Source organism: Cibotium barometz, chromosome 3 (genome assembly GCF_041138505.1).
Source record: "Cibotium barometz isolate CiBa-2024 chromosome 3, ASM4113850v1, whole genome shotgun sequence".
NCBI classification, from domain to species: domain Eukaryota; kingdom Viridiplantae; phylum Streptophyta; class Polypodiopsida; order Cyatheales; family Cibotiaceae; genus Cibotium; species Cibotium barometz.
This window is the reverse complement of record NC_141048.1, coordinates 7,465,208-7,489,548: the sequence shown is the minus strand read 5'-3', so window position 1 is coordinate 7,489,548 and position 24,341 is coordinate 7,465,208. Positions and strand designations below refer to the sequence as shown.

The 24,341-nt window shown below is 41.9% G+C and overlaps 1 protein-coding gene across 1 annotated transcript; it reads right to left on the bottom strand.

The window, feature by feature from the left end:
• Positions 1-7,951: 7,951 nt before the first annotated feature.
• On the bottom strand, positions 7,952-19,710 carry LOC147639663 (uncharacterized). The gene is made up of 3 exons (XM_086822050.1): positions 19,560-19,710; positions 8,710-8,853; positions 7,952-8,499 (listed from the first exon to the last, which is right to left on the bottom strand). The coding sequence occupies exons 1-3, from the start codon at positions 19,708-19,710 to the stop codon at positions 7,952-7,954; spliced, it is 843 nt and encodes a 280-aa protein (XP_086678176.1).
• Between the last annotated feature and the right edge of the window lie 4,631 nt (positions 19,711-24,341).

The following is a 24,341-nucleotide window of genomic DNA, read 5'->3' as shown; positions in this document are numbered from 1 at the left end:
TCATTATGAGAGAATAATTCATTCAAAACATATCATTCATATCCTTAACACAATAATGATCCATCAGACCAAAAATTCTATCTGAACATTCTCCACAAAAAATTCAGTTATGCAAGTTTTCAATTTGTCATTCCTTAATTATATCCACTAGGTCAAAGGTTAACGCAGCAATTTGTCAGCACAATCCACTAATCTCATAGTGATTTGCTAAAGTTATCACTGGGATTCGTCCCATTCATCCTCATTGTGGCTTTGTTCAACTTATCTTCTTTCAACCAGAATTCAAGAATCATCATCTTTCAATCAGAATCCAAATCAATTCATCAATTCTCAATGAGAATTCTAAAATCATATCAACCAGCATTCGAATTCATCATTTTGATAGCATTTTTTCTTATAATTTCAAGGTCTTAGATTTACTCATATATATTGTCAGTAAAGAGCTATAGTTATACCCATGGTATATACGGGTAATCACGGTCCTTGGAGTTATGAGGTAAAGGATTCCATACAAGTCAAGGATTCCATACAATTGCGATACTTCCATCTGAAGACCCAATTTCTAATTTACGAATCTTTATTCTGAATATCAATTTATATGAATTTCATCAAACAATTACAATCTTTTACTGGTACTTCATAAATTTTTGACATTTCTTGCTTCTCGGTTGATCCACTTTAGCCGATTCTAATACTAGCTCAAAGATCCCTACTCCCTCTGTGCAACGAATTCGGGGGTGCTAGCAGTGAAAGTAGCACTTCTTGCACAGGGCGGCAGAGCCTCTCACTCGGGGCCTTGCCCATGGATATCCGAACAAGAGACTAATCCCTCGATTCTTCCAAAACCGAACCTAGAAACTAATGTAGTCAATAACCTTAACTAACCAAATTGATTCAACCGAACCTGTAAGTCACATGGTCCAATTAAGGGAAGAGACTTGCACTTGGATCATAGAGACCAACACTTTTTTCCTCGTCAAGAGACACAACCGTTGATTCTTTTCCATAGAACAAGGACTATCCGGGATTTACTTCAACTATTGTAACTTAACAGAATTGAATCTCATTTTAGGGATCTATCGGTCTAGCTGAACCCCATCCAATCCCATGGGTTAGCCAACCACCCAACAACTATAGTGATAGGAGCTATTTAGGAATTTGGGTATGTTTTGCCAGGGAAAAGAGTTCCCAGGACCCTTAGCCGGCGTGTTGGTGATGATGGCATGGCATGTTACATCACCATGCCATCACCAATTTGGGGACTTCTTGAATATTCAAAATTTTCCATCATGCTATATATAATTGGAAATGTCTCCAAGAGTAGATTCCAAATGTGCAATCTCCCTCAACTTTTGATTTGATTTGCAACAATTTCAGCATGATCCCATTTTTTAGAGAGAGGAGGTGTGGAAATCCTTAAGGGAAAAAAACTAAAGTCCATATTTTGTCTAATGAGTCCGAGCATTACGTGAGAGGGATAGGATGATACTGCACTCCCACACAAATGTTGGGAGCACCACTCGACCACATGGCATGTATCTTTGAACCGCGTAGCAATTGATTATGTCTCAAAGCACGTTTCACACATGCACTCGCACCATCATGCTCGCCCTTCCCATGACCAATCCCAAAGAATAACCAAATCACTAGGATACTAGACTACACATGCCACTACAAACCCATAAAAACAAGTCTTGGTTATTATTTTTTTGAAGATGAAGAACGAAGACTTTGTAGCACCGCCATGCTAGCTCTCTTCAACCTCCAATGTCAAAAAGCGCCCTCCACTCATCCATGTTGGGTTGATCGATCAAAGCATCAAGCATGCATGCATGTGATAAAGGCATGAGATCTTTGAAATAGGATTGGAAGATTGCATGGGCATGACGATGCATCCCCAACTTTGATAGTTCTTTCATATCCACACTATAGATGCCCAAAGGAAGGGGTGGATTCTTGTGGAAGAGAAGGGGGGGTGGGGGGGAGGGGGGGTCTTGTGGAAGATAAGGGGGATCTTAAGAAGGAGGAAGGGCTGGTTCATATGGATTATCTAAACTAAGGGATAATGGTGGAGAAGAGGGCGGAGGGAGAGGAAGAGGAGGGGCAAGGCTTAGATTGTCGCCAACAAAATGTGTTGCTCGTGTTGATGTGCTCTCCACTTTCTCTTTCTCTCATGAGCTACCCTTTTCCTCTCCTTCTCTTGAGCTTGGTGGACTGGGAGGAGTCTTGTCCTATCATGTTTCCAACACCTACGACTTTGAGAACCCATTCTCAAGGAAGCTAAGAGAGAAAGGATGGGATTGTACTAGAGATGTATGTGAAATAGTACTAGAGATGTGTACTTATATAGGAAAAGGAGCTTATCCACTATATAGTACGTGATTGATTAGATAATTAAGATAAACACAAAGATAAAAAGCAATCTATTATCCACTTTAAAAATCAACATTATTAATAATAAGTATTTATAAATCTAAATATTTATCATTACTACATATATAAATATAAATATATATATATATATTAAAACTATCTTTTTTTAATAATTTTCTTCCATAATGTATCTTTTTAAATTTTATTCAAAGGTTTTTCCTACACTTAAATTTTTTTTAAAAAAATATTAAATTTAAAAAATCAAAATTTTAAAATAAAATAACATGGACTTTAAAATTTTTACTATTTATCTAATTTTAAAAATATAATACTTTAAAATTAGTGATTTTAAATTCTTTTATATTTATCAGTTATATATATTTTATTCTTTAAAATTTTGTATTTTTATTCTCCTCTTTAAGAAAATATTAAACCGCGATTACATCTCTCAACACCCCCTCTTAATCGAGGTGTTCCACAACTCACCCATCACCCATCACCCATATCAATGTAGCATTGCACAAATGCAATCGCTATCTTTTCACACTCCCCCCCTCAATGATACATTGGAGTGCCCATCAACAAAACATGTGTGCCCGTGTCTATCACTTAGACACCTAGTCCATTTTGAGCCGACTCGTCGCTCACAGCGGAACCACTGAGTCCGATTTGAACGTAGAAGTTCGGGTGGGAACCAACCCATGCGCATGCACCTCACACATGCATCGCTCATGCACACATCACGCAACAGCCATTTCGAGCTTCTAGGTGAGCTCGGGCATGGTTACTCTCATACCATGGGTGAATAATACATATCTCGTTTTGAGCTTTAAACTCGGGTACGATTACCCTTATAATCATGGGTGAACAATACAATCATTTTGGCCGAAGCTAGACAACGGACTCAATGTAAAAAAAAAAATCATACATGGCTTTGTTTTACAAGCCAACATTTGCCCAATTATTTCAAGGCATAGGAGAGATACAACCACCCTTTGGGAAATAAATCTTGAGCTTGCCTTGTCCTGTCAAAAATATCAACTAGACATAGCCACAAAAACAACATTGCAGGACTCCCATGGTGCTACATTTTACATGTGACTCCACCGTCAAAAATGAATACAATACATGTGGTTTTCCATGACCATAAAACAAGGCCTTAAATGGCTATGCACCATAGAAATAATGCTGCTAAGGGTCGAACCCTTAGATTTTTTTGAGCCACACATTTTTTATTTTTAAAAAATGAAATTGTAATTGTCTGCTGTGCGCTACGTTAAATGCGCCTTTGTGCACCGACGGGCCCATGTCTGCAGTCGTTATAGATGGTCTTCTTCTCCTTCCTCTCGACTCACAGCAGCTATGGCGATCTCCCTTGCTCCTGTTGCTGCGCTCCTCACTTCTTCCTGCAGTAAGTCCCTTGCCTCTGCACCTTTGCTACTATTTGCTTAGCTTGCTGCTGCTTGGTTTGCTGCTTGCCTGCTATTGTGTTGCTGATGCACCTCCTCTAGTCTCTTCACATGTTTTTGCTTCTCACTTGTACGAGGTGTACATTGCCTGCTGGACTTCTACCTGCTACACAGCCATCAATGTGGCTACTATGGCTCAATATTTAGCCCTTAACATGCATACTTTTGATCTTTGCCTCCTTAAACCTCCAAGTAGAGTTATCTCCATAGCCATCAACATGGCCACATGAGCTCACCATTGAGCTCCAATATATGTGCCCTTCTTTGCGTGTATCCATTTCCAAGGGTCCTTCTTCACATGGACTCTCAAATGAAACCATAGGTGCATGTGAAAACTGCCAAGGTTTCCATCCCCTTCTTTGCTCTCCTTCATTGAGCAAACATTCACAAGTGAATCCTCTTCTTGATGCACACACATGTGAGCTCCATTGAGTTCATCATCTCACTTGCCATCATCTTGACAAGCATGCACCTCCACACAAGATTCATGGGATACACAAATCCCATACATAGCAACCCTTCATAGAGCATTCTTCCATGCCCAAACACAAAACTTTGAGGCAAAACTTCACAAAACCAACCTTCTTGAGACATAATCAGTAGCATATCTTCTCTTGGCAGCTTCTCCTTGACGATGATGAAGACTCCATAGCCTTCATAATGCTAAAATCTCCATCATCAGCTTCCTTGATGATGAGCAAGCTCTCCATGTTGCAAACCCCCATTTGCAACTAGCTTGGGCAGCTTCTATGCAACCTCCTTGTTGCAAATCTCCTCTCAAATCCTCACAAATGCAAATCCAAATGATAATATGAGTGTGCATAATTTTTTTTCATAATAAGCTGAAAATAATGCTTAATCAAAGAAACACACAAACAAGCTAATATACATAATAATCACCATGACTAAGAGCCCACCCAAGCTCTGATACCATGTTAACATTCTAAAAATGGGATTGATCATGGTGGACATTAAGCAACGTAATTAAGGTGGATTAAACCACACTAAAAACTCCATGAGAGAGAGAGGGAGATTGCACACTCAACACTCAATTCTATTAACTTGCATATCACAATGAACCATACAATGATATAGGCTTTCTAGCCTTATCCCACTTTACACATCATCATCCATGTGTGGCACTCCCTTTTCCACTCTTTTGGTCAACACACACACCATACAATATTACATGTGGCATTCCTATCTCACCATAATATCTTGCACCTCTAGGGTGCTTTCCCACATACACACAATACCACGATTACATATCTCAACATCTAGTGCCAATGCCAGTGTGGAGGAGGATGTTAAGATGGACACATCTGATTTCTTCCATAGTGGTGCCAATGCTAGTGTTGAGGACAATGCCACTGTGTCTAGTGCCAATGCCAGTGTGGAGGAGGCTATTAATATAGACACATCTATGGATTCATTGTGGAAAATATTGTTAGGATGGCCAATGCTAGTTTTCAGGAGAATGTCAATGTCAATGTGGAGGAGGATAATAGCCATCGTGGTGCCAATGCCAGTGTTGAGGACAATGCCAGTGTTGAGGACAATGCCACTGTGGAACAAGACAATGCCAGTGTGTGGAGGATGCTATTAATATTGACACAAAACAGGACAATGTATGGAAAATGACACTGTGGAACAAGACAATGCTAGTGTGGAGGAGGAAGTTAACATGGACACAGAACAGGACAATGGTCTTGCAGCAATCCCATGTTAGGCTATATGTACGCCCTTGCGTGTGAAGACTCGATGCATATTGCTCGATGTCAATGGTTTGCTAGAGTGAGAATAACATATAATTGGGGAGTCCCTCACGTGGATTGATGGTTAAGTATCCAGTCTATACCACATCATCACCCCCCCAAAGGAGGATAGAAAGCCTCAGTTTCAATATGTTGTAAGGCTTGATGCTCTCAGATTTCTCTATGTAGTTGCGGCACACTTTCATGTTGCCTTATGGACTAGTATGGTCAAGGACAACCTATATGCAGTGTTGAAGGCATGTTTTCTTGAACTACAAAGATCCTTTTTGTGGGATATTTTTCCAAAAGAGAGATGCCAGGTTGCACCATTCACCTTGAGAGATGTGATAGGTATCCCCATCTATGATTCCACATACAAACTAATATTTTTGAAGGTGATTAAGGATCACTTCCTATTATGGCGCCCACGGTTTTCTGCCCAAGACCCTTTGTTGATCAATGACACACGGTACAAAAGCATGAAGAACCCTTGGGAATGTTGTATATGTCCACTCTCAACATTTGAACCGGAGGATGAATCTCAAGAGCCAGAATTCTTGACGAGGACCTTATTTCCATGGATGGTCAAGTGGAGGTGTGCTAAGGATCCCTTGTGTTATGCACGGGGTAACATGATGTATAATCCTAAGGATAAGGTATCTGCTGTTGTCATTGAATACTATGTATGCTCACAGCAGAGCGACGAAGGCAATGAAATATGCAATTGGGAGGCTTTTTGTATACACCCCCATTATCCTTTTTGTATACACCCTCATTTTTGTAACAACCATTAACTTGAATATAATATAACTCACAAAAGTTATTATACGATTTATGGCTCAACTAGAATTGGATCTTGTTTTGTCTATGCTATTTTTTCTTGCTTAATCCTTGGTTATGTGTCTTGTGCACTATGTTGTGTTGTATAGTACATGTGCTATATAGCACAACCAGACATGGTGAACTTAGAGTGAGGGGCATTGTGTTGTGCTGTATGGTACAGGAATTGTGCTATATAGCGCAACTAGACATGGTGAGCTTGGAGTGAGAGGGGCAATGTGTTGTGCTGTATGGTACAAGAATTGTGCTATATAGTGCAACTAGACATGGTGCACTTGGAGTGAGAGGGGCAATGTGTTGTGCTGTATGGTACAGGAATTGTGCTATATAGTGCAACTAGACATGGTGAGCTTTGAGTGAGAGGAGCAATGTGTTGTGCTATATAGTACAGGAATTGTGATATAAAGCATAACCACACATGGTGAACTTAGAGTGATAGGGGCACTATGTTGTGCTATATAGAACAGGTATTGTACTATATAGCACAACGAGACATGGTGCACAAAGACACTTTGCTTGCTAGATAGTTCTGTCTTGTGCTATATAGTACAGGTACTATGCTATATAGCACAACCAGACATGATAAGAGAATGAGAGGGACACTCTATTGTGCTATATAGAATAGGTATTGTGCTATAGAGCACAACCAGACATGGTGCACAAAGACACTATGCTTGCTAGATTGTACTGTCTTGTGCTATATAGTACACGTACTGTGCTATATAGCACAACTAGACATGGTAAGAGAATGAGAGGGGGCACTGTGTTGTGCTATATAGAATAGGTATTGTACATGTATTGTGTTATATAGCACAACCAGACATGGTGCACAAAGACACTCTGCTTGCTAGATTGTACTGTCTTGTGCTATATAGTACAGGTACTGTGTGCTATATAGCACAACCAAACATGGTAAGAGAATGAGAGAGGGGCACTGTGTTGTGCTGTATAGAACATGTATTGTGCTATATAGCACAACCAGACATGGTTCACAAAGATGTTCCACTTGCTAGATTGTACTATCTTGTGTTATATAGTACAGATACTGTGCTATATATAGCACAACCAGACATGGTAAAATAATGAGAGGGGCAGTGTGTTGTGCTATATAGAATAGGTATTGTGCTATATAGCACAACCAGACATGGTGCACAAAGACACTCTGCTTGCTAGATATGTGTACATGTTGTAGTCATATGTTGTAGGTATGCCTATCAGGAAATATAGCACATCTCTCTGCTATATTATCTCTTTGCTTTGTTGAGACAATGCAAATGTTTAAGAAATGACAACTTGCACACATTTGATTTGCAGAATTCACTTTTCTGAGACTTTGCAAAGATTTTGCTAATGACAAACTCCACAAATTAGATTTAAGAAATGGCCTACATACAAATCAAGTATAAGAAATGAGAACCTACATACATATTTGATTGCACATGCGACTCTCTCAACAATGTTTTTGCAAGGTTTCAAAGAAAGATTACTATATAAAAAGGATACATAGAAAAGCTTTCAAGAAGCCTCATATGGCATGGCATTGTAAATGGACTCGTGAAGTTTAGGGGATAAATAATACATCTTAGAGGCAGCATCCACAAGGGGCATGTCAAACTTGATTGACCTAACTACTAGGTCAGAATATGTGTGGCCCACACCCTTGTCACCGAGTAGTTTGTGGTGATTGGGATTCTCCATTTGCTGCTTATAATAAAGACCTATGACAACATATGTGCCTCTAGCATACTTGTTTTTCCAAGTGTCCTTAAGAACCTTCTCTGTCTTCCACCTTGCTTTTACACATTTCAACACATAGAAATCTACTCCTATGTTATTAGCCTCTGCATTGACTGCATAGTTGTCTTGCTCAATAAGAAGTTGGCTGAGCATATCTAATGATCCCTCAAACATGGGTCTCTCATCTTCAAACTCAGCCACCCTATCTAGTATATTGATTGGTTCTTGCATATCTTTCATGTCCAACCCTTTTGTTATAGGCTTGAGAACAATATGTGACCATTCCTGGACATACGACTTGTTAGAGCATGATCTCCAATGACCAGCTATACATGCATTGCAGAAACAAGCCAAATTTCTTGTTTTCAACTATGTCAGGTCTAGTTTGCAAAACCCACACACAAAATGTAGGGATTGTGTCCCCTTGAGTATTGCACATCCCCATGCATTAGACCTGTCCACATCATCTGCACTTACTAACCAAAAATTTCGATGAATATGGGGACCATTTCTAGTAGTGCAAGCATACAAGCTACTTGCACCATGAGACTTATTTTTCATTAAGAAAGCTACAATGCCAGCAGCATTTTGAAGAACTACACCATCAGACTTGAGTTGTTCGTGTGTTAATGTCCTCTTCACTACTGCACCAGCACCATCATGTTCTCCCTTGCCATGGCCTGAAGCAAAAAAAATTCCAAGTCATCTCCACACGTACCAGTTTGTAAAAGCGACCAACAAAATAGAATGGTCGGGTAGCTTTAAACTGTGAAGCGGCACCATTATACCACACCCACTACTTTCAAACTTTCAAACCCTGGTCTTCAAGCAACCAATTATGAAGCTAGAAGCAATGTTGCACAAAGAGAGTATCATGCTTCTTTTCATCAGAGATATAGAAATGCATCTCCATGATTATGCTTTAGTCGTTGCTTGTACTACGCCTATATGTAATGTGAACAAGGATTTTGCATTGATCTGAGTGCCAATGCATGGACTGTATTTCATTTTGCTGTTTGAATGAGTAGTTTTCAGCAAAATCCATTACTAATACTATAGGAAATTCTTGAGACACTCCCTGTACTGATCACCTTGCCATCTGTACTTGAACTTATGCTTAATGAACTTTGATGTGTGGTGTTTCAGCATCACTAATAACTCTTTGATAACAACCTACTTGATGGATAACAATTTTTGTTGTCTGGTTACATCATGTCTATTTTGAACTTGAATATTCTCAAAGACCTAAATAGTGGCTATCGTTGTTATCTCCTTTTCTTCATGTGGACACAAGCGTAGCTTTTTAACTCCGCATTTATTGCATTTCCCCATGATACATCTGAATTGATGGTATGTGGAATCCTCCTTCTTTATGCATAGACAAGATTCCCACAGTTCTGTAATTCTAGGCATGACGTGCTCGTGTGCAACACATTTTCCCTTGGCTACCACATATTTGTAAACAATACAATGACCACGTGATATAGAGGATTTACATATAGTGACCCCCCCCTGACAGTGATAGTCCTTAATGAGAGTGCAATGCAGCCGTCCCCCTACTCTATTTTTCATTTGGCATGTGAGAGTGGAGAGGACTATTTTATACACATCAAGGTACAAGCTTGGTGTACATGTCCTGATTTCATGCAAAGAGAATCTAGAGGAAAGTCTTACATTGCATGTAAGCATATCTATTTTGTCTTCTTGCGAGTTTTGGGATTACATAAGAATGAGGATATGGTAATGCATCAACCGACACTATCACCAGAGGAAGGCAAATTTAATGGGGAGCAATTTTATACATGGCAAACAAAAACCATGTATCTATTGAGATATCGAGCTCGTCTAGTGAGGCGGTGGACACTGATGACCCGCCTGGGGGATAGGCCCCACACTTACACCACTGGCATGGTTGGTGAGATCATGGGTGATATGCGGCCAGTGGGATGACAAGCTATGTGACAGCCATTCTAGAGACTGGCATAGTTATAGCGCCAGCTCATTTAGTTGGGTTTACACTATAGAGAACCCTCATATGTATTGGTTGAGTACCTTTCATATTATGTGTACTCTTATCTTGTATATGGTGTGTTGAGTGTTGAGTGAAGAAGAAGAAGATTTTCAGCCTCTCACCTTGTGTGTTCTCTATTAGGGTTTTGTAAGTGTGTGTGTGCTTGCAAGAGCTCAAGCTCTCTTCCCCCCTGCATCGTTTCATGGTATCAGAGCTTGGTTCATGCTAAGGATTGAGCTGCAAGCAAGAGAACCACATGAAGCGGTACGAGGATAAGAGCTTCAACTACTCTTCCCTATTTGTGTTGGTGACTACACCCTTGTCGGGAGCTCTACGGAGGCACCGACAAACGATCTCTAATTGAGGAGTAGTCTTCGGGAGAGTAAAGGTATAGGGCAACTATATTGTCCTAATGGACACCATTTTTTGGGCTAAAAATGCGTTTCGGGCACGTCTGGACCTCCATTTTTTCAGAAAGCAGGCGATTTCGAGCACTGCGGATAAGTCATCGAGATTCTCTGCAGAACTCTATTTTAAGAACTGCAGGAAGACAGATTGGCTGTGCAGACATAGTGTGTGCTGCAAAGAGGTCAACAGTTGCCATTGGGTGTATGTATACATATTGAAGTCACTGGTTGTGACATTTGAGAGTACTACAATACCGCTGTAGAAATATAACAGTTTGTGCAGGACAAACCAGAGTGCTATTTCTGATAAAATTGTGTCTGGCAAGATGTCAAATGATGGCATAACCCAGATTGTGACTAAGAAGCTTGATAAGAATAACTTCCATGCTTGGAGGTTCAGGTTGATGAATTTCCTGATGGGAAAGGGTATTGGGACTACATAGAAGGTGAGCATGAAGAGGCACTGGAGATACCGGCGGACATAAATCCGACTACTGCAGATGTGAAAGAGTTTAAAGACTGGAACCAAGGAGCCAGGAAAGTTATGTATTGGCTCTCCATTAGTATATAGGACACCATGATTGGGCACATTGAGGATGCCAAGTCCCCCAAGGAGGCGTGGGACACCTTGGTAAAACTCTATGAAACAAATACCAAGGCACGTAAGATACAATTGAAGAATAAACTTCATACTGTGGAGAAAAAGAGCATGTCTGTGAATGACTATGCATTGAAGATAAAGGGTATTGTGGAATCCCTTGCATCTATTGGTATGTCAGTAGATGATGATGATAAGGTGGAAGTCTGTCTACGTGGTCTCGGGCCACAATACAAGGCATTCGAGACATCTATTTCAGACTCGGGAAAACATTCCCAACTTTACAGATTTGGTGTCTATGCTGATTATAGACGAGAAAAGCTTGGGTGAAGACCAACAGTCTTCACAAAACAAAAATAGTGGCCTCAGTTGGTCAAAGGGTGGAACAGGGTTTACAGGTTCGTTTCAACGAGCATGGTTGCTTCATTGAGGATTTCAAAAATGGATGTCCAAAGGCAAGAAAGAAGGCAGGTTGTTTAAGCTAGATGCTGGAATTCCTGAGTTGAAATCCACCATGTTCTCTAAAAGCCAAAATGTGGTACAAGACATTGACATGTGGCATAAGAGGATTGGACATGTGAATATACAAAGGTTAAAGAACACGCAAGCAAGAGGCATTGTTAGTGGGCTGCCTAGATTCAAGTATGATGGGAATATGCATGTTTATGAAGCCTGTCAGTTTGGAAAGCAGGCGAGGTTGCGGTTTCCTAGAGAAGGCAACATGAGTAGCAGGCCACTTGAGATAGTACATAGTGATGTATGGGGTCCTACAGCACAAAACCCATCCATTCAAGGCAGTTTATATTATGTGACATTCATTGATGATTTCAGCAGAATGACATGGATTTACTTTCTTAGAGAGAAAAGTGAAGTGTTGGGAAAATTTATGGATTTCAAAGCTTTTGCTGCAGAGAAGCAATATGGCTCTTGGATAAAATATTTGAGGACAGATGGAGGTGGTGAATACACCTCACATGCTTTTGAGCATTTCTTGAGAAAGCATGGCATAAGAAGCCAGTTAACTTGCAGGTATACACCTCAGCAATATGGTGTTACCCTGCTGAGAGAAAGAATAGAGTCATTTGTGAAGTGGCCAGGGCGATGCTCAATGAAAAGAGCATGCCAGATTATTATTGGGTAGAAGCATGTGCCACTGCGGTGTATATACTTAATAAGACACCCACAATAGCCATACATGGAAGTACGCTAGAGATGCGGCTTACAGGTTTTAGGCTAGACATTGGACACCTCAAAGTATTTGGTTGCATAGCTTATGTACATGTGCCTGATGAGAGAAGAAGGAAGTTGGATCCTAAGGTAGAAAAGTGTGTGTTTGTTGGATATGCACAGGATCGTAAGGCATACAAATGTTACAATCCACAAACTAGGCAAGTGGTTATCTCACGAGATGTGGTGTTTGATGAACTTGCTAGTTGGTACAAAGCAAAGGATGAGGGTGTCATTGATTCACTTGATGATGATGTGCATGTGAACTTGCTGTGAGAAATAAGAGATGAGAGAAGAGACAATGTACTCAAGAACTCATCAATGAACCACTAGCCAACTTCATTAGAAATGAACTACAATGCCTCATATATATAGGAAAGTTCCTCCACCCTTTCCTCCACCCAAAAATGTGTGTAGATAGGAAAAAATGGAAATGAATGCTATAAATCCCAAAAATGCCTAGAGGCTAAAGAGTGTGCCACTAGCGTGACACCATCTGGAGCTGACACCTATCCAACACCTCCTCTTCAGGTCCAGATGGGAGGACCAACGCCAACGCGCTGAAGAAGATAATCCAAGGTAGGTCGAGGAAGAGGCTTAGTAAACAAATCAGCAACATTATCTTTGTTAGGACAATACTCAAGCTGAATGCGACCTTCAGAAATCCAATCACAAACAAAATGAAAATGAACGTCAATGTGTTTGGATCATCCTCGAATAACTGGATTTTTGGCTAAAGCAATAGCACTCTGTGAATCTGAGTAGATGAGTGTCGGAGTAGATGAACATGTGATTCAGAATTTGCTGAAGCCAAAGTGCTTCAGAAGTGGCATCAAGATATGACTTGTACTGTGCTTCGGTCGATGAAGAAGAAGTAATTCGCTGCTTTTGACATTTCCAAGAAACAAGTCCTTTACCAAGCATAAAACAATAGCCTGACATGGAACGCCTAGTATCAATACACCCTGCCCAATCAAAATCTGAGTAACCAATAAGTGTATCTCCACCTGCATAAGAAATGCCATACTCAAGAGTTCCATGAAGATATCAACGACAAAGAACCCTCAAAGTTGCCTGCCAATGAGATCGATGAGGCTGTGAAGAGAATTGGCTGAGAACACTCATAGCATAGGAGAGATCTGGCCGAGTGTTAACCAGATAAAGTAGAGAACCAATAAGTTGGCGATACTCTGTAGAATCAACCTCAGGAGAATCATCATCTTTGGATAATTTAGAATTAGGATCCATGGGACAAGTGAGTGATGCACAATCATGCATGCCATATTTCTCAAGCAACCTTAAAGTATACTTCTTTTGACAAAGAAAGATGCCAGAAGCAAATTGCCACACTTCTAAACCAAGAAAATAGTGGAGTAGTCCAAGATCAGTCATGGCAAATGATGTTGTGAGTTGAGTTTGAACCCATTTGAGTAGATCCAAATTAGATCTAGTGAGTGTCAAATCATCCACATAAAGCACAAGAATGCATATATCATCATCCACAATAAGCACATAAAGATTAGGATCTACATGAGCCCTCTCAAAATGTAGAGAAAGGAGAAAACTGTAAAATCTTCTAATACCAAGCTCGAGGAGCTTGGTTAAGACCATAAAGAGCTTTCTGTAATAAATACACATCATGTTCATGACCGTGTGCAATAAAACCTTCAGGTTGTTCCACATAAACTTACTCCTCTAAATCTCCATTCAAGAAGGTAGATTTAACATCCATTTGATATATAGGCCAGGCATAGTGAGAAGCAAGAGCAAAAACAACACGAATAGTAGAATATCTGGCAGTAGGAGCAAAAGTTTCATCAAAGTCTTCACCTTCTTTTTGAGCATAACCTTTAGCAACAAGGCGTGCCTTGTACTTATCAAGAGTCCCATTTGAATGAAACTTGACTTTGAAAATCCACTTAACACCAATGACCTTTTTATATGTGAAGATCGTGGAACTAACGGCCATGTGTTATTAGATTCAATAGAGGAAATCTCTGCTTGCATTGCTTCACACCAATGTGGTAAGGAAAGAGCTTTCCTTAACCATTTCAGGCTCAAACACATCACTAATATGAGACATCAAGGTAATATTTACTGAAGGGCGTGTACGTAAGACACGTGTAGTAGATTATTGAGCATCTAAAAGTGATATACCTGAATCGTGAAGTAGAGAGCAAACCCATTTTGGAGGACCAGAAGTCCGTGTAGAATCCAATGAAGTAGTAGGTGTCGCAATCGAAATGGATGAAGTAGTAGGTGTCGCAATCAAAATGGATGAAGGGGATGAAGTAGGAACTAATGGTGTAGATGAGGATGAGACTGTAGGGAATGAGAGAGGCCCAAGCTCAAGAGATGGAAATGGATCTGAGAGAGATGTAGAAGGTGGTAACTCATCAAGACCAAAAACATGCCCATCAAAGATGGCATCACGTGAAAGAACAATATCCTCACGAGAAGGATCCCAAAAACGGAACCCTTTGGAGCGAGAAGCATATCCCGTGAATATCATAGGTTTGGACTTAGCATCAAGAGTCCTCCTCTTAGAAGAAGGCACATGCACATGAGCAACACAACCAAAGACATGAGAATGAGAAATAGTAGGCTTGTGGCCTGTGAAAGCCTCCTCTGGAGTCATGTCGTCCACTGCTTTCGTAAGAGAGTGATTGAGAAGATAAACTGAAGTAGCTATAGCCTCACCCCAAAAGGAGGAAGGTAGCTTTGCATGTTGTAAGAGGGAGTGGGCTATTTCCTTCACCGTTCTATTCTTTCTTTCAACCACACCATTCTGCTGAGGAGTGTAGGATATGGTGGTTTGTCGTTGTATGCCTTTTGAAGCTAGAAAATCCTCAAATGCTATAAACTCACCTCCATTGTCAGTCCTGAGAAAAGATACCTTTTGACTTGCTTGATTCTCTATTTGGGCAAGCCAAACCTTAAAATGAGAAAAAGCATCAGACTTCTTAGGTAAGAAATAAACCCATGATTTGCGAGAGGTCATCCACAAGAAGCATATAATACTTGGATCCACCAACAAGCGATTGTACTTCCATAGGTCCTGCAAGATCAGCATGAATAAGCTCAAGTATGCGTGTGGCCCTATGAGTAGCCTTCTCTAGAAAAGAAGCCTGGTGTTGCTTTCCTTGAGCACAAGAAGAACAAATATGATGGCGAGGTTTCCGAAGCTTTGGTAGACCTGTAACCATGTCATGTGAGACACGATGTTGCAAAGTAGCAAGAGGAACATGGCCAAAGCGGAAATGCCATAGATAACTATCTTCATTAGAAACAAGTGCTTTAGGAGAAGCAAATAATTGATGAAGATGAGACTCATGTGGTGGCAACTGTGCTGTAAGAGAGCTTATATAATAAAGCCCAGCATTTTGATAACCATGTGCCACACAAGAAGGTGACTGTCGATCACTGATTTCAATCACTTCATCATCAAAGTAAACCCCAAGACCTTTAGAAGTAGCCTTAGAGATAGAAAATAATTTGGCAGACATCTTAGGCACATGCAAAACATCATGTAAGATAGCATCTCCAAAAGAAACATCACCAATACCAATCACAGGGAGAGACGAAGCATCACCAATGTGTACTGATGAAGAGATAGACTTATAGTTTTCCAATAAGGAAGAACTATTAGTCATGTGAGAGGTAGCACCACTATCAAAAATCCACTCATCTGCAGTATGCGTATCGAGATCTTTGATTACCACAAGTGATGTGTCACATGAAGAAGTAGAAGACATAGCAACATATGCAATCTTGGTGCGTTACCATCTTCCTTCTTGTCTTTGTTTTTGTCGTGAGAAGATGTTGATGTAGAAGAACCCTTAGATTTGGATTCAAGTTTAGCTTTTACCTTCTTGGATGCCGCCTTCTTAGCAAAACAACAATCCTTCGTATGGCCACTACGACCACAGAAAGTGCACTCCTTGGAAGAATCCTTTGATTTGTCCTTGTCGCCTTTGGTTGAAGAATCTTTAGCATTGGAATTAGAGCCTTTGCGTTGATCATTCCCCTTGCCTTGTCTTTTCCCTTGCCTTGGCTTACAAAAGCCGAGTCCTTTTTGTTTTGCTTGCGAGTAAGGCACTTATTATCAAGAAGACCCATAGTCTTGTTAAGATTCTATTAATGGGATTGGTCATGGTGAAGGACATAGATTAAGCATAAGATTAAGGTGGATTAAACCACACTAAAAACTCCATGAGAGAGAGAGATTGCACACTCAACACTATTCCCTTGTATTGCATATCACAATGAACCATACAATGATATAGGCTCTCTTTAAAAGGTGGAGGGAGGAATCTTACATCCTACCCCACTTCAAAACGTGAGATGTCCTCATCTCGTAGGTGGAGTATGATCTCTTTCATCTTCTTCTTTTTCTTCAATCACTTCGAGCGTTACTTCCTTGGAAGTGGACGGCTGATTTGGGAACATACTTCCCCTATTATGAGGCAGAGGTCTTGCATTACTTTGGATTAAAACTGCGGGTTGGTTAGAGGGTCTATCTCTAGGATTTCTTTGATTTTGGCAGAAAGAAACGTGATTACTCTAGAAGGAATGAGCTGGAATCTAGAATCTTGATCCCTGATTTTCCTGTCCTGAAAATCTTGTTCCAAAAGGAGTTGGGCAATCCATACTACGATATCCAAATCCTTGACAGTTATAGCATTTCACTCCCTTGTTCAAGGGTGGAACTTCTGAAGTTGAATTCCAAGGGATTGAGTTCCGGGAAAAGGACATTTCTTCCATTCTGGAACTTCCCATATCCTGGGCTTGACCCTTATATCTCTTAGACGGTGGAAGGTTGGAATCATCTTCTGGAGCTAAAAACCTTTTGAAAGGTGATGGTGCTCTATAGCTTTACTCCCGCGAAGAAAGCTCCTCAATCAGAGATCGTTTGCCAGTGCCTCCCGTAGAGCTCCCGACAAGGGTGTAGTCACCAACACAAATAGGGAAGAGTAGTTGAAGCTCTTACCCTCGTACCGCTTCCTGTGGTTCTCTTGCTTGCAGCTCAGCCCTTAGCACGAACCAGGCTTTGATACCATGATGAAAAGATGCAAGGGGGAAGAGAGCTTGAGCTCTTGCAAGCACACACACACTCACAAAACCCTAATAGAGAACACATACGGTGAGAGACTGAAAATCTTCTTCTTCACTCAACACTCAACACACCATATACAAGATAAGAGTACACATAATATGAAAGGTACTCAACCAATACATACACAGGTGGGTTCTCTATAGTGTGAACCCAACTAAATGAGCTGGCGCTATAACTATGCCAGTCTCTAGAATGGCTGTCACACAGCCTATCATCCCACTGGCCGCATATCACCCAAGATCTCACCAACCATGGTGCTTTATGCATTGTGTGAGATGGGACATTGCTTCCCTCAATGGTTAGGATTTGATTAATACATTAGGGTTTGCTCCTGTGTGTGTGTCTCCTCTCCCTCTACCTATTTTTCATCATGGTATCAGAGCCTGGTGCTCTCTATTAGGGTTTATGAGTGAGTGAGAGAAGAGGGAGAAGAAGCTATGAAGAAAAGCTGTGGAGCTTGCCATTGGAGCTATGAAGCTTGGAGAACACTGAGTTTCACCAAATCTAAGAGCTTGGCCTATTGGGTAAGGAATACTAAACATCCTTGAGTGGATTGCAGGTGCAAAAACACAAACAACATCAAATTTGAGTTGCCCAAAGCAAAGAAAAAAATTCTGTTTTGCAAGCTCTCCATTGAAGCTTGATTGTGGTGAATGTATGAGCTACTACGTGCCTTCATGGTAGTGGGGCTAGTCAAGGAATGCCTCTAGTAGCGTGATGATCAAGTTAAAGAATCTGATCGCTACTATCAAAGACTAGGTCTGGAACTTAATCATATCTTTGTATGAGCTCATGGAAGCGCATGATCATGGATTACTCTATGCAGGGTTGCTGCACCGTCAGAGGAGAAAACCACGAAAAGTTAAACTATAGCTTCGGGTGAGGTTCCATGCCCACCATCTGTGGATTGGTAGGTACTCTGGGTTTATGTGGAGGGGTTGTATCACCTTGAAATATGTCTCCCAAATCAAGGGCTTAAGAAGAAAGGGCTGTGGTGGCTGCTTACCCATGAGTTCAAAATTGATGGGGAGAGCAGCAGCAGTGAGTGGCCGAATGTAGCCTCCTCGATTTCTGGGTGGATGCTCTTGCCACCATGTTCGATGCTTGGCCTCTATGTCTAGATGTAAGACATGGATGTCCATGAGATCCTTGATGTGGGTGATTGATGCCACCTAGAGTTGTTGACCAAGTACAATTTGGATGGCCTACTCAAACTTCGTTCTGTCAGATGGTCGTGCCAATTGAGTGGATTGAGCGGAGGGTCGACTTCCTCACGCTCGAGCGGTGGCAGTGGCAACAAAACTTCACTTTCTTCCAAGGTTGGGTGGGAGGGATGATTTGTCGATGATGAGGAAGTGGCCGAATGTAGCCTCCTCACTATCTGGGTGGATGCTCCCGCCACCATGTTCGATGCTTGGCCTCTATGTATGGATGTAATACATGGATGTCCATGAGATCCATGATGCGGGTGATCGATGCTACTTGGAGTTGTTGACCGAGCAGGATTTGGATGGCCTACTCAAACTCCATTCTGTCAAGAGGGTCCCACCTGTTGAGTGGATTGAGCATAGGGTTGACTTCCTCTCACGCTCGAGCGGTGGCAAGGACAAAATTTCACCTTCTTCCATGGTTGGGTGGGAGGCGTGATTTGTTGGGTGGGAGGCATGATTTGTTGGTGATGAGGGTTGAGGGGTAGGCGATGAAGAGGCTACCATCGCGAGGTTGGCATCAAATAGTTGTGGGGGCTTTGCTGAGGTTGAAGGGATATCTCGGAATGTTGTGTCCATTCCCAAATTCAAGGACAAAGAGGGAGTTAAAGGTGGGGTGGGGTGGGGTAGGAAAATGTAGTGGTGGGGATGATTGGGAGGGGAAGAGGGGTAGGGTTAAGGTGCCATATGGGGGTGGAGGTGGCAGGGTTGAGAGCTAGTGCTTGGATGAAAGGCACTGGTGGGGGGAGACGGTTGATGTGGGGGAGATGAGGATGGTGGGGGTGGAGGTGGGAGTCCTCCTTGGTTGTCGTCTCTCACTGTCATGCCCGTTGTTATCATTTCCATGAGCTTCATCCTCTGAGTATTTTGGGCCATGTGCTCTAAAAAATGCTTTCGCCTCCATAGCTTCCTCAGGTGTGATGTCCATTGGGAAGGCCACGTGCGAGTCATCAAATTGGCTGATGCCCATGGCTTTCATTACCCTCATATGTGCGTGGCACCTTTGGTAAAGGATAAGAAGCCTAGCTACAAAGTAGGTGGGAAGTTCATCGCGGTGGTAGAGGGAGTGGTGTGCTGTATCAACCATGTGCCAACCCCTACTGTGGAGATGTTTTAGAGCCTCAGCTATCCTTTGGGAGGAGTAGGGGTATGGACACAAGCCATCGGGGACATATAGGTCAATGACATCAGCTCGTTCTATTGGTTGGCCAAATCAGAGGAGGTGACACTAGCTGATGAGGGTGGATTGGAGAGGTTGGGTGGGTGAAAGAAATAAGCCCTTGGAAGAAGAAATGGGGAATGAGGGTGATGTTGGAGAGGGGAATATTTGTGAGGATATAATTATACATTGGCGGGAGAGTGGCTCGTCTAAAAAAACATTGTGCTAAAGTAGATTGAGTCAGACACTCTAGTAGTGGAGGTCGAGCTGAAAGGGGTTCTGTGGGGGGAGGGCGAGGAGGGAAGGCTCCATTGCTGTATCCATTAGCACATCCACCTTTCAGAGGCAATGGTGTTAGTGTGGTGGTTGTGCTACTTTGACATCTGATGCATCCAGTGCGGCCTCCATTTCACGGAGTGTCCTTAGAGATCTCCCTGTATCATTGGGAAATCATTTTGTGTATTTGTGAGGGCCTCTTCCACAGCATGAGCTCATTCTTTGGAGTCTTTGGAGTCTTTGGAGTCTTTGGAGTCTTTGGAGTCTTTGGCAATGGCTTGGGATAAAGATAGATTGTGGTGGGCCCTCTGTGCAGCTTCTTAAGCTTGCTAGAGCTGTTGCTAGAGTTCGGTGATAGTTGAGATGACCTGCCCAAGTTGCTGCTCCTTCTCATTGAGCATGTTCTGGAGCTGGAGGTTGTTGAGGTTTGTAGTGTAAAAATCTTCTACAATATTCCTCTCTTGAGCCTTTTCCAGTAACATCTCTCTTTGGGACACGGTTGCCACCTCCTCCTTGCGGTATATACAAACTGTCATTTGAGTAATGAGCTCCCTGACCATATGAGAAAATCCTAGTGCAAAGTTCGACACTGCTCCATGGGCCGCATGCACACTCTCCGCATATGCTTGGCTTGACTGAAAGCTACCTAACCTCACCCAGTGGTGGAGGGTCTCCAGCGTGTTGACATAAGAAGAGTGAGGGGAGGAGGGGCCTACTTCTTTGAAGTGAGGGGGGAAATCTGCAAAGTTGTCCGAGGGCAGGGTTTCATAAAGATTTTGATTGAAGAAGTCCTCCTTTTGCCTCTCATCCTCCGTAGCCTTTTGTGTAGCTTCCTCAGCTTCCAGCTCCTCTTGTGAAGGGCCTTGACTGGGTGGTGGGGAAATTGGCTCCTTTCCTTTGGGTTCTGGGCGATGGTGCTTTGCGGGTGGTGGTTGGGGAGAGGAGTGTTAACAACCCTAAAATGGGATTGATAATGGTGATAGACATAGATTAAGCAACATAACTAAGGTGGATTAAACCACACTAAGACCTCCATAAAGACAGAGAGAGATTGCACACTCAACACAAGTTCTATTGCATATCACAAATGAACCATTCAATGATATAGGCTTTCTAGCCTTATCCCACTTTACATATCATCATCCATGTGGCACTCCCTTTTCCACTTCTTTTGGTCAACACTCACACACCATTCAATATTACATGTGACATTCTTATCTTGCCACAATATCTGGCACCTCTAGGGCGCTTTCCCACATACACACAACATCGTGTGATTACATCTCTCAACACCCCCTCTTAATCGAGGTGTTCCACAACTCACCCATCACCCATATCAATGTAGCATTGCACAACCACAATCGCTACCTTTCAACACTCCCCCTCAATGATACATTGGAGTGTCCATCAAACCAAACATGTGTGCGCGTATCTACCATCTTAGACACCAAGTCCATTTTTTAGCCGACTCACTCACAGCGGAACCACTGAGTCCAATTTGAATGTAGAAGTTCGAGTGGGAGCCAACCCAAGCGTATGCACCTCACTCGTGCATCGCTCATGCACACATCATGACAACCATTTCGAGCTTCTCGGTGAGCTCGGGCAGGGCAATCCTCATACCAATGTGGGTGATTACAAAAAAAATTCTCATTAGGAGAATGCAACCTTCGGTCTGGTTACCCTCATGATGTGTGCATCGCTCATGCACACATCATGACAACCATTTCGAGCTTCTCGGTGAGCTCGGGCAGGGCAATCCTCATACCAATGTGGGTGATTACAAAAAAAATTCTCATTAGGAGAATGCAACCTTCGGTCTGGTTACCCTCATGGGTGAAACAAATACAATGCCTTTTGGCCACAGCCGGTTGGCCACAGCCGGGTAGTAGACCCTGATAAAATCTAGGTGAGAGAAAATACAACCATTTCATGCGCACAAGTAAGGGCAAGGCACCCATCTCAAAAAAAAAAGGATCAACATCCACAGCTTTTGCCACCAAAGCCGATATTTTCTCGCTATTTCAGGGTTGTGGAGGGATACAAATCCATTTCACATAGGCAATAGAAATTAATCATACATGTTACAAAGCATGTGAATGGGGGCTTAATAATAAGTGGTGTAAATGGTCTTTAAAAAAACATTAAGGTTTCATCCATATCTTCTTCTTCTTCTTTTCTTTTTTTTTTAAAAATAAACTAAAGGAGATAATGTGAGCTGCGCTATTTTTTTGGTGGCTGCGAGATGAAGGCCTTCTACCTCTTTCTATATGGGCCGTGGTGGGTGGACCTTGTGGTATCCCTGCCCCCTCTATGCATCGAACTCTGGAGTGCTGGTGGCAAAGCGAAAGTAGCAACCTAATGCGTGGGGTAGAGCTTCCCACTCGGGGCCTCGCCCACGAGTGTCCAAAAAAGAGATTAATCCCTCGGTTCTTCCAAAACCAAACTCGAAAAAAACTTCCCACCCAGAAAGCATAGGCAATTCCTCCAAGAAAATCTTCTAACGTAGTCAAGAGCTTTAACTATCCTTTGTATTATCTGACCGAGAACCCGCGGGTCACATGGTCGAATCAAGGGAGGGACTTGCACTTGGTTCATAGAGATCAACGCTTTTTTCCCCATCAAAGAGGCACAACTGTTGATTGTTTTCCATAGAACAAGGATTATCCTGTGACTTACTTCAACTATCGTAACTGGAACAGAATTGAATTTTATTTAGGAATCCATCAATCCAGCCTAACCCCATCTAATCCCATGGGTTAGCCAACCACTATATTGATAGGATCTATCATAAAAATTTGGTTATATTTTATCCCGCGGGTACTAGGGAGAAGAGTTCCCAGGCCCCCTAGCCGGCACTCATGCAAAATTTAAATAGACACACCACTTACGCACCCGATATAAAATTACCTTTTCTTAGACTCAACTATTTCCAAAACATCATTGCAATAAAACCACAGTGTTTCCAACATAATCCTTAGTATTCCAAGTCCAAGTCCAATTTTCAATCATTCCTTCCTCGACGTACCTATGGCATCATCAGCAACCAAACTGCTCACCACCTGGTCAGTCCCTCCTCTAGGCTCACCTAGTACTTCACTAAGGGGCCTTTTCAATAGTTCCTAGCCCATAGTACCTAGGAGTATAATCACATAAAATCCATATGGACTCTCCGTTGAAAATTAGCTAGATCAACCAACAAGATCCATTTAAAAGAACCATGAACTCATCCATTAAAGACCAGCAAGGCCAATCAACCAGATCCATGCCCATGTTTAGAAAACAACTCCAACTCATTTTCTTACTCAACGCATGCGTGGGTATCCTAGGTGACCCATAGCCCAAGCACCGTATGGTTAGCACCCTCTAGGTTCCTTCACAGGTGACCTAGCGCTTTACTCATAGGCCGCTTCCTTGGTCCCTCATCCACCGTACGAGAAGCTCACCATTTTAACCAAACCAAGGCTGGTCAATACCTCGGCCAATCTTGCCACGCGAGACGTCCTTCTTTGACTCTCCATCAGCTATTGCAACATTTTCACTTAGGTCCTCATTCTATAAGATAGTCAAAATGCTTCCCCTAGCATTATTGACGTGAAACAATCTTTAAAAAATAGGGTTCACATACAAATACAGTTTCCAAACAAAATTCCCATCTTTCCACATCATTCCTCATCATTTCTTATCATTCCACATCATTTCTCATTATTTCACATTTTTCCACATCAATTCGTATTATCCCACATCATTTCCACATTTATTCACATCATCCCACATTCATTCACATTATCCCACATCATTCCCACATTAATTCACATCATCCCATATCATTTCCACATTCATTCACATCAACCACATCAATCCACACAATATCCATGTCAATCCACATCATTCACATCAACCACATCAATCCACACAATATCCATGTCAATCCACATCACTCCACACATCAATCCACATCAATCCTCTCATCAATCACATCAATCCACATCAATCCTCATCAATCACATCAACCCTCACATCAATCCTCATCAATCACATCAATCCACTCATCTATCCTCATCAACCACATCAATCCTCACATCAATCCACATCACTCCACACATCAATCCATATTAATCCACATCACTCCACATCATTTCCTCACCTCAATCCAATTTCCACAA

Excerpts from the sequence above, each read along its gene's own strand:
- LOC147639663 (XM_086822050.1), bottom strand. The coding sequence starts at position 19,710 with ATGGGCATCAGCCAATTTGATGACTCGCACGTGGCCTTCCCAATGGAC. Across the intron at positions 8,854-19,559 it reads TGATAACAACGGGCATGACA|GCCATGGCAAGGGAGAACAT; the intron begins GTGAGAGACGAC and ends TTTTTGCTTCAG. Across the intron at positions 8,500-8,709 it reads AAATAAGTCTCATGGTGCAA|CTGGTCATTGGAGATCATGC; the intron begins GTAGCTTGTATG and ends ATGCATGTATAG.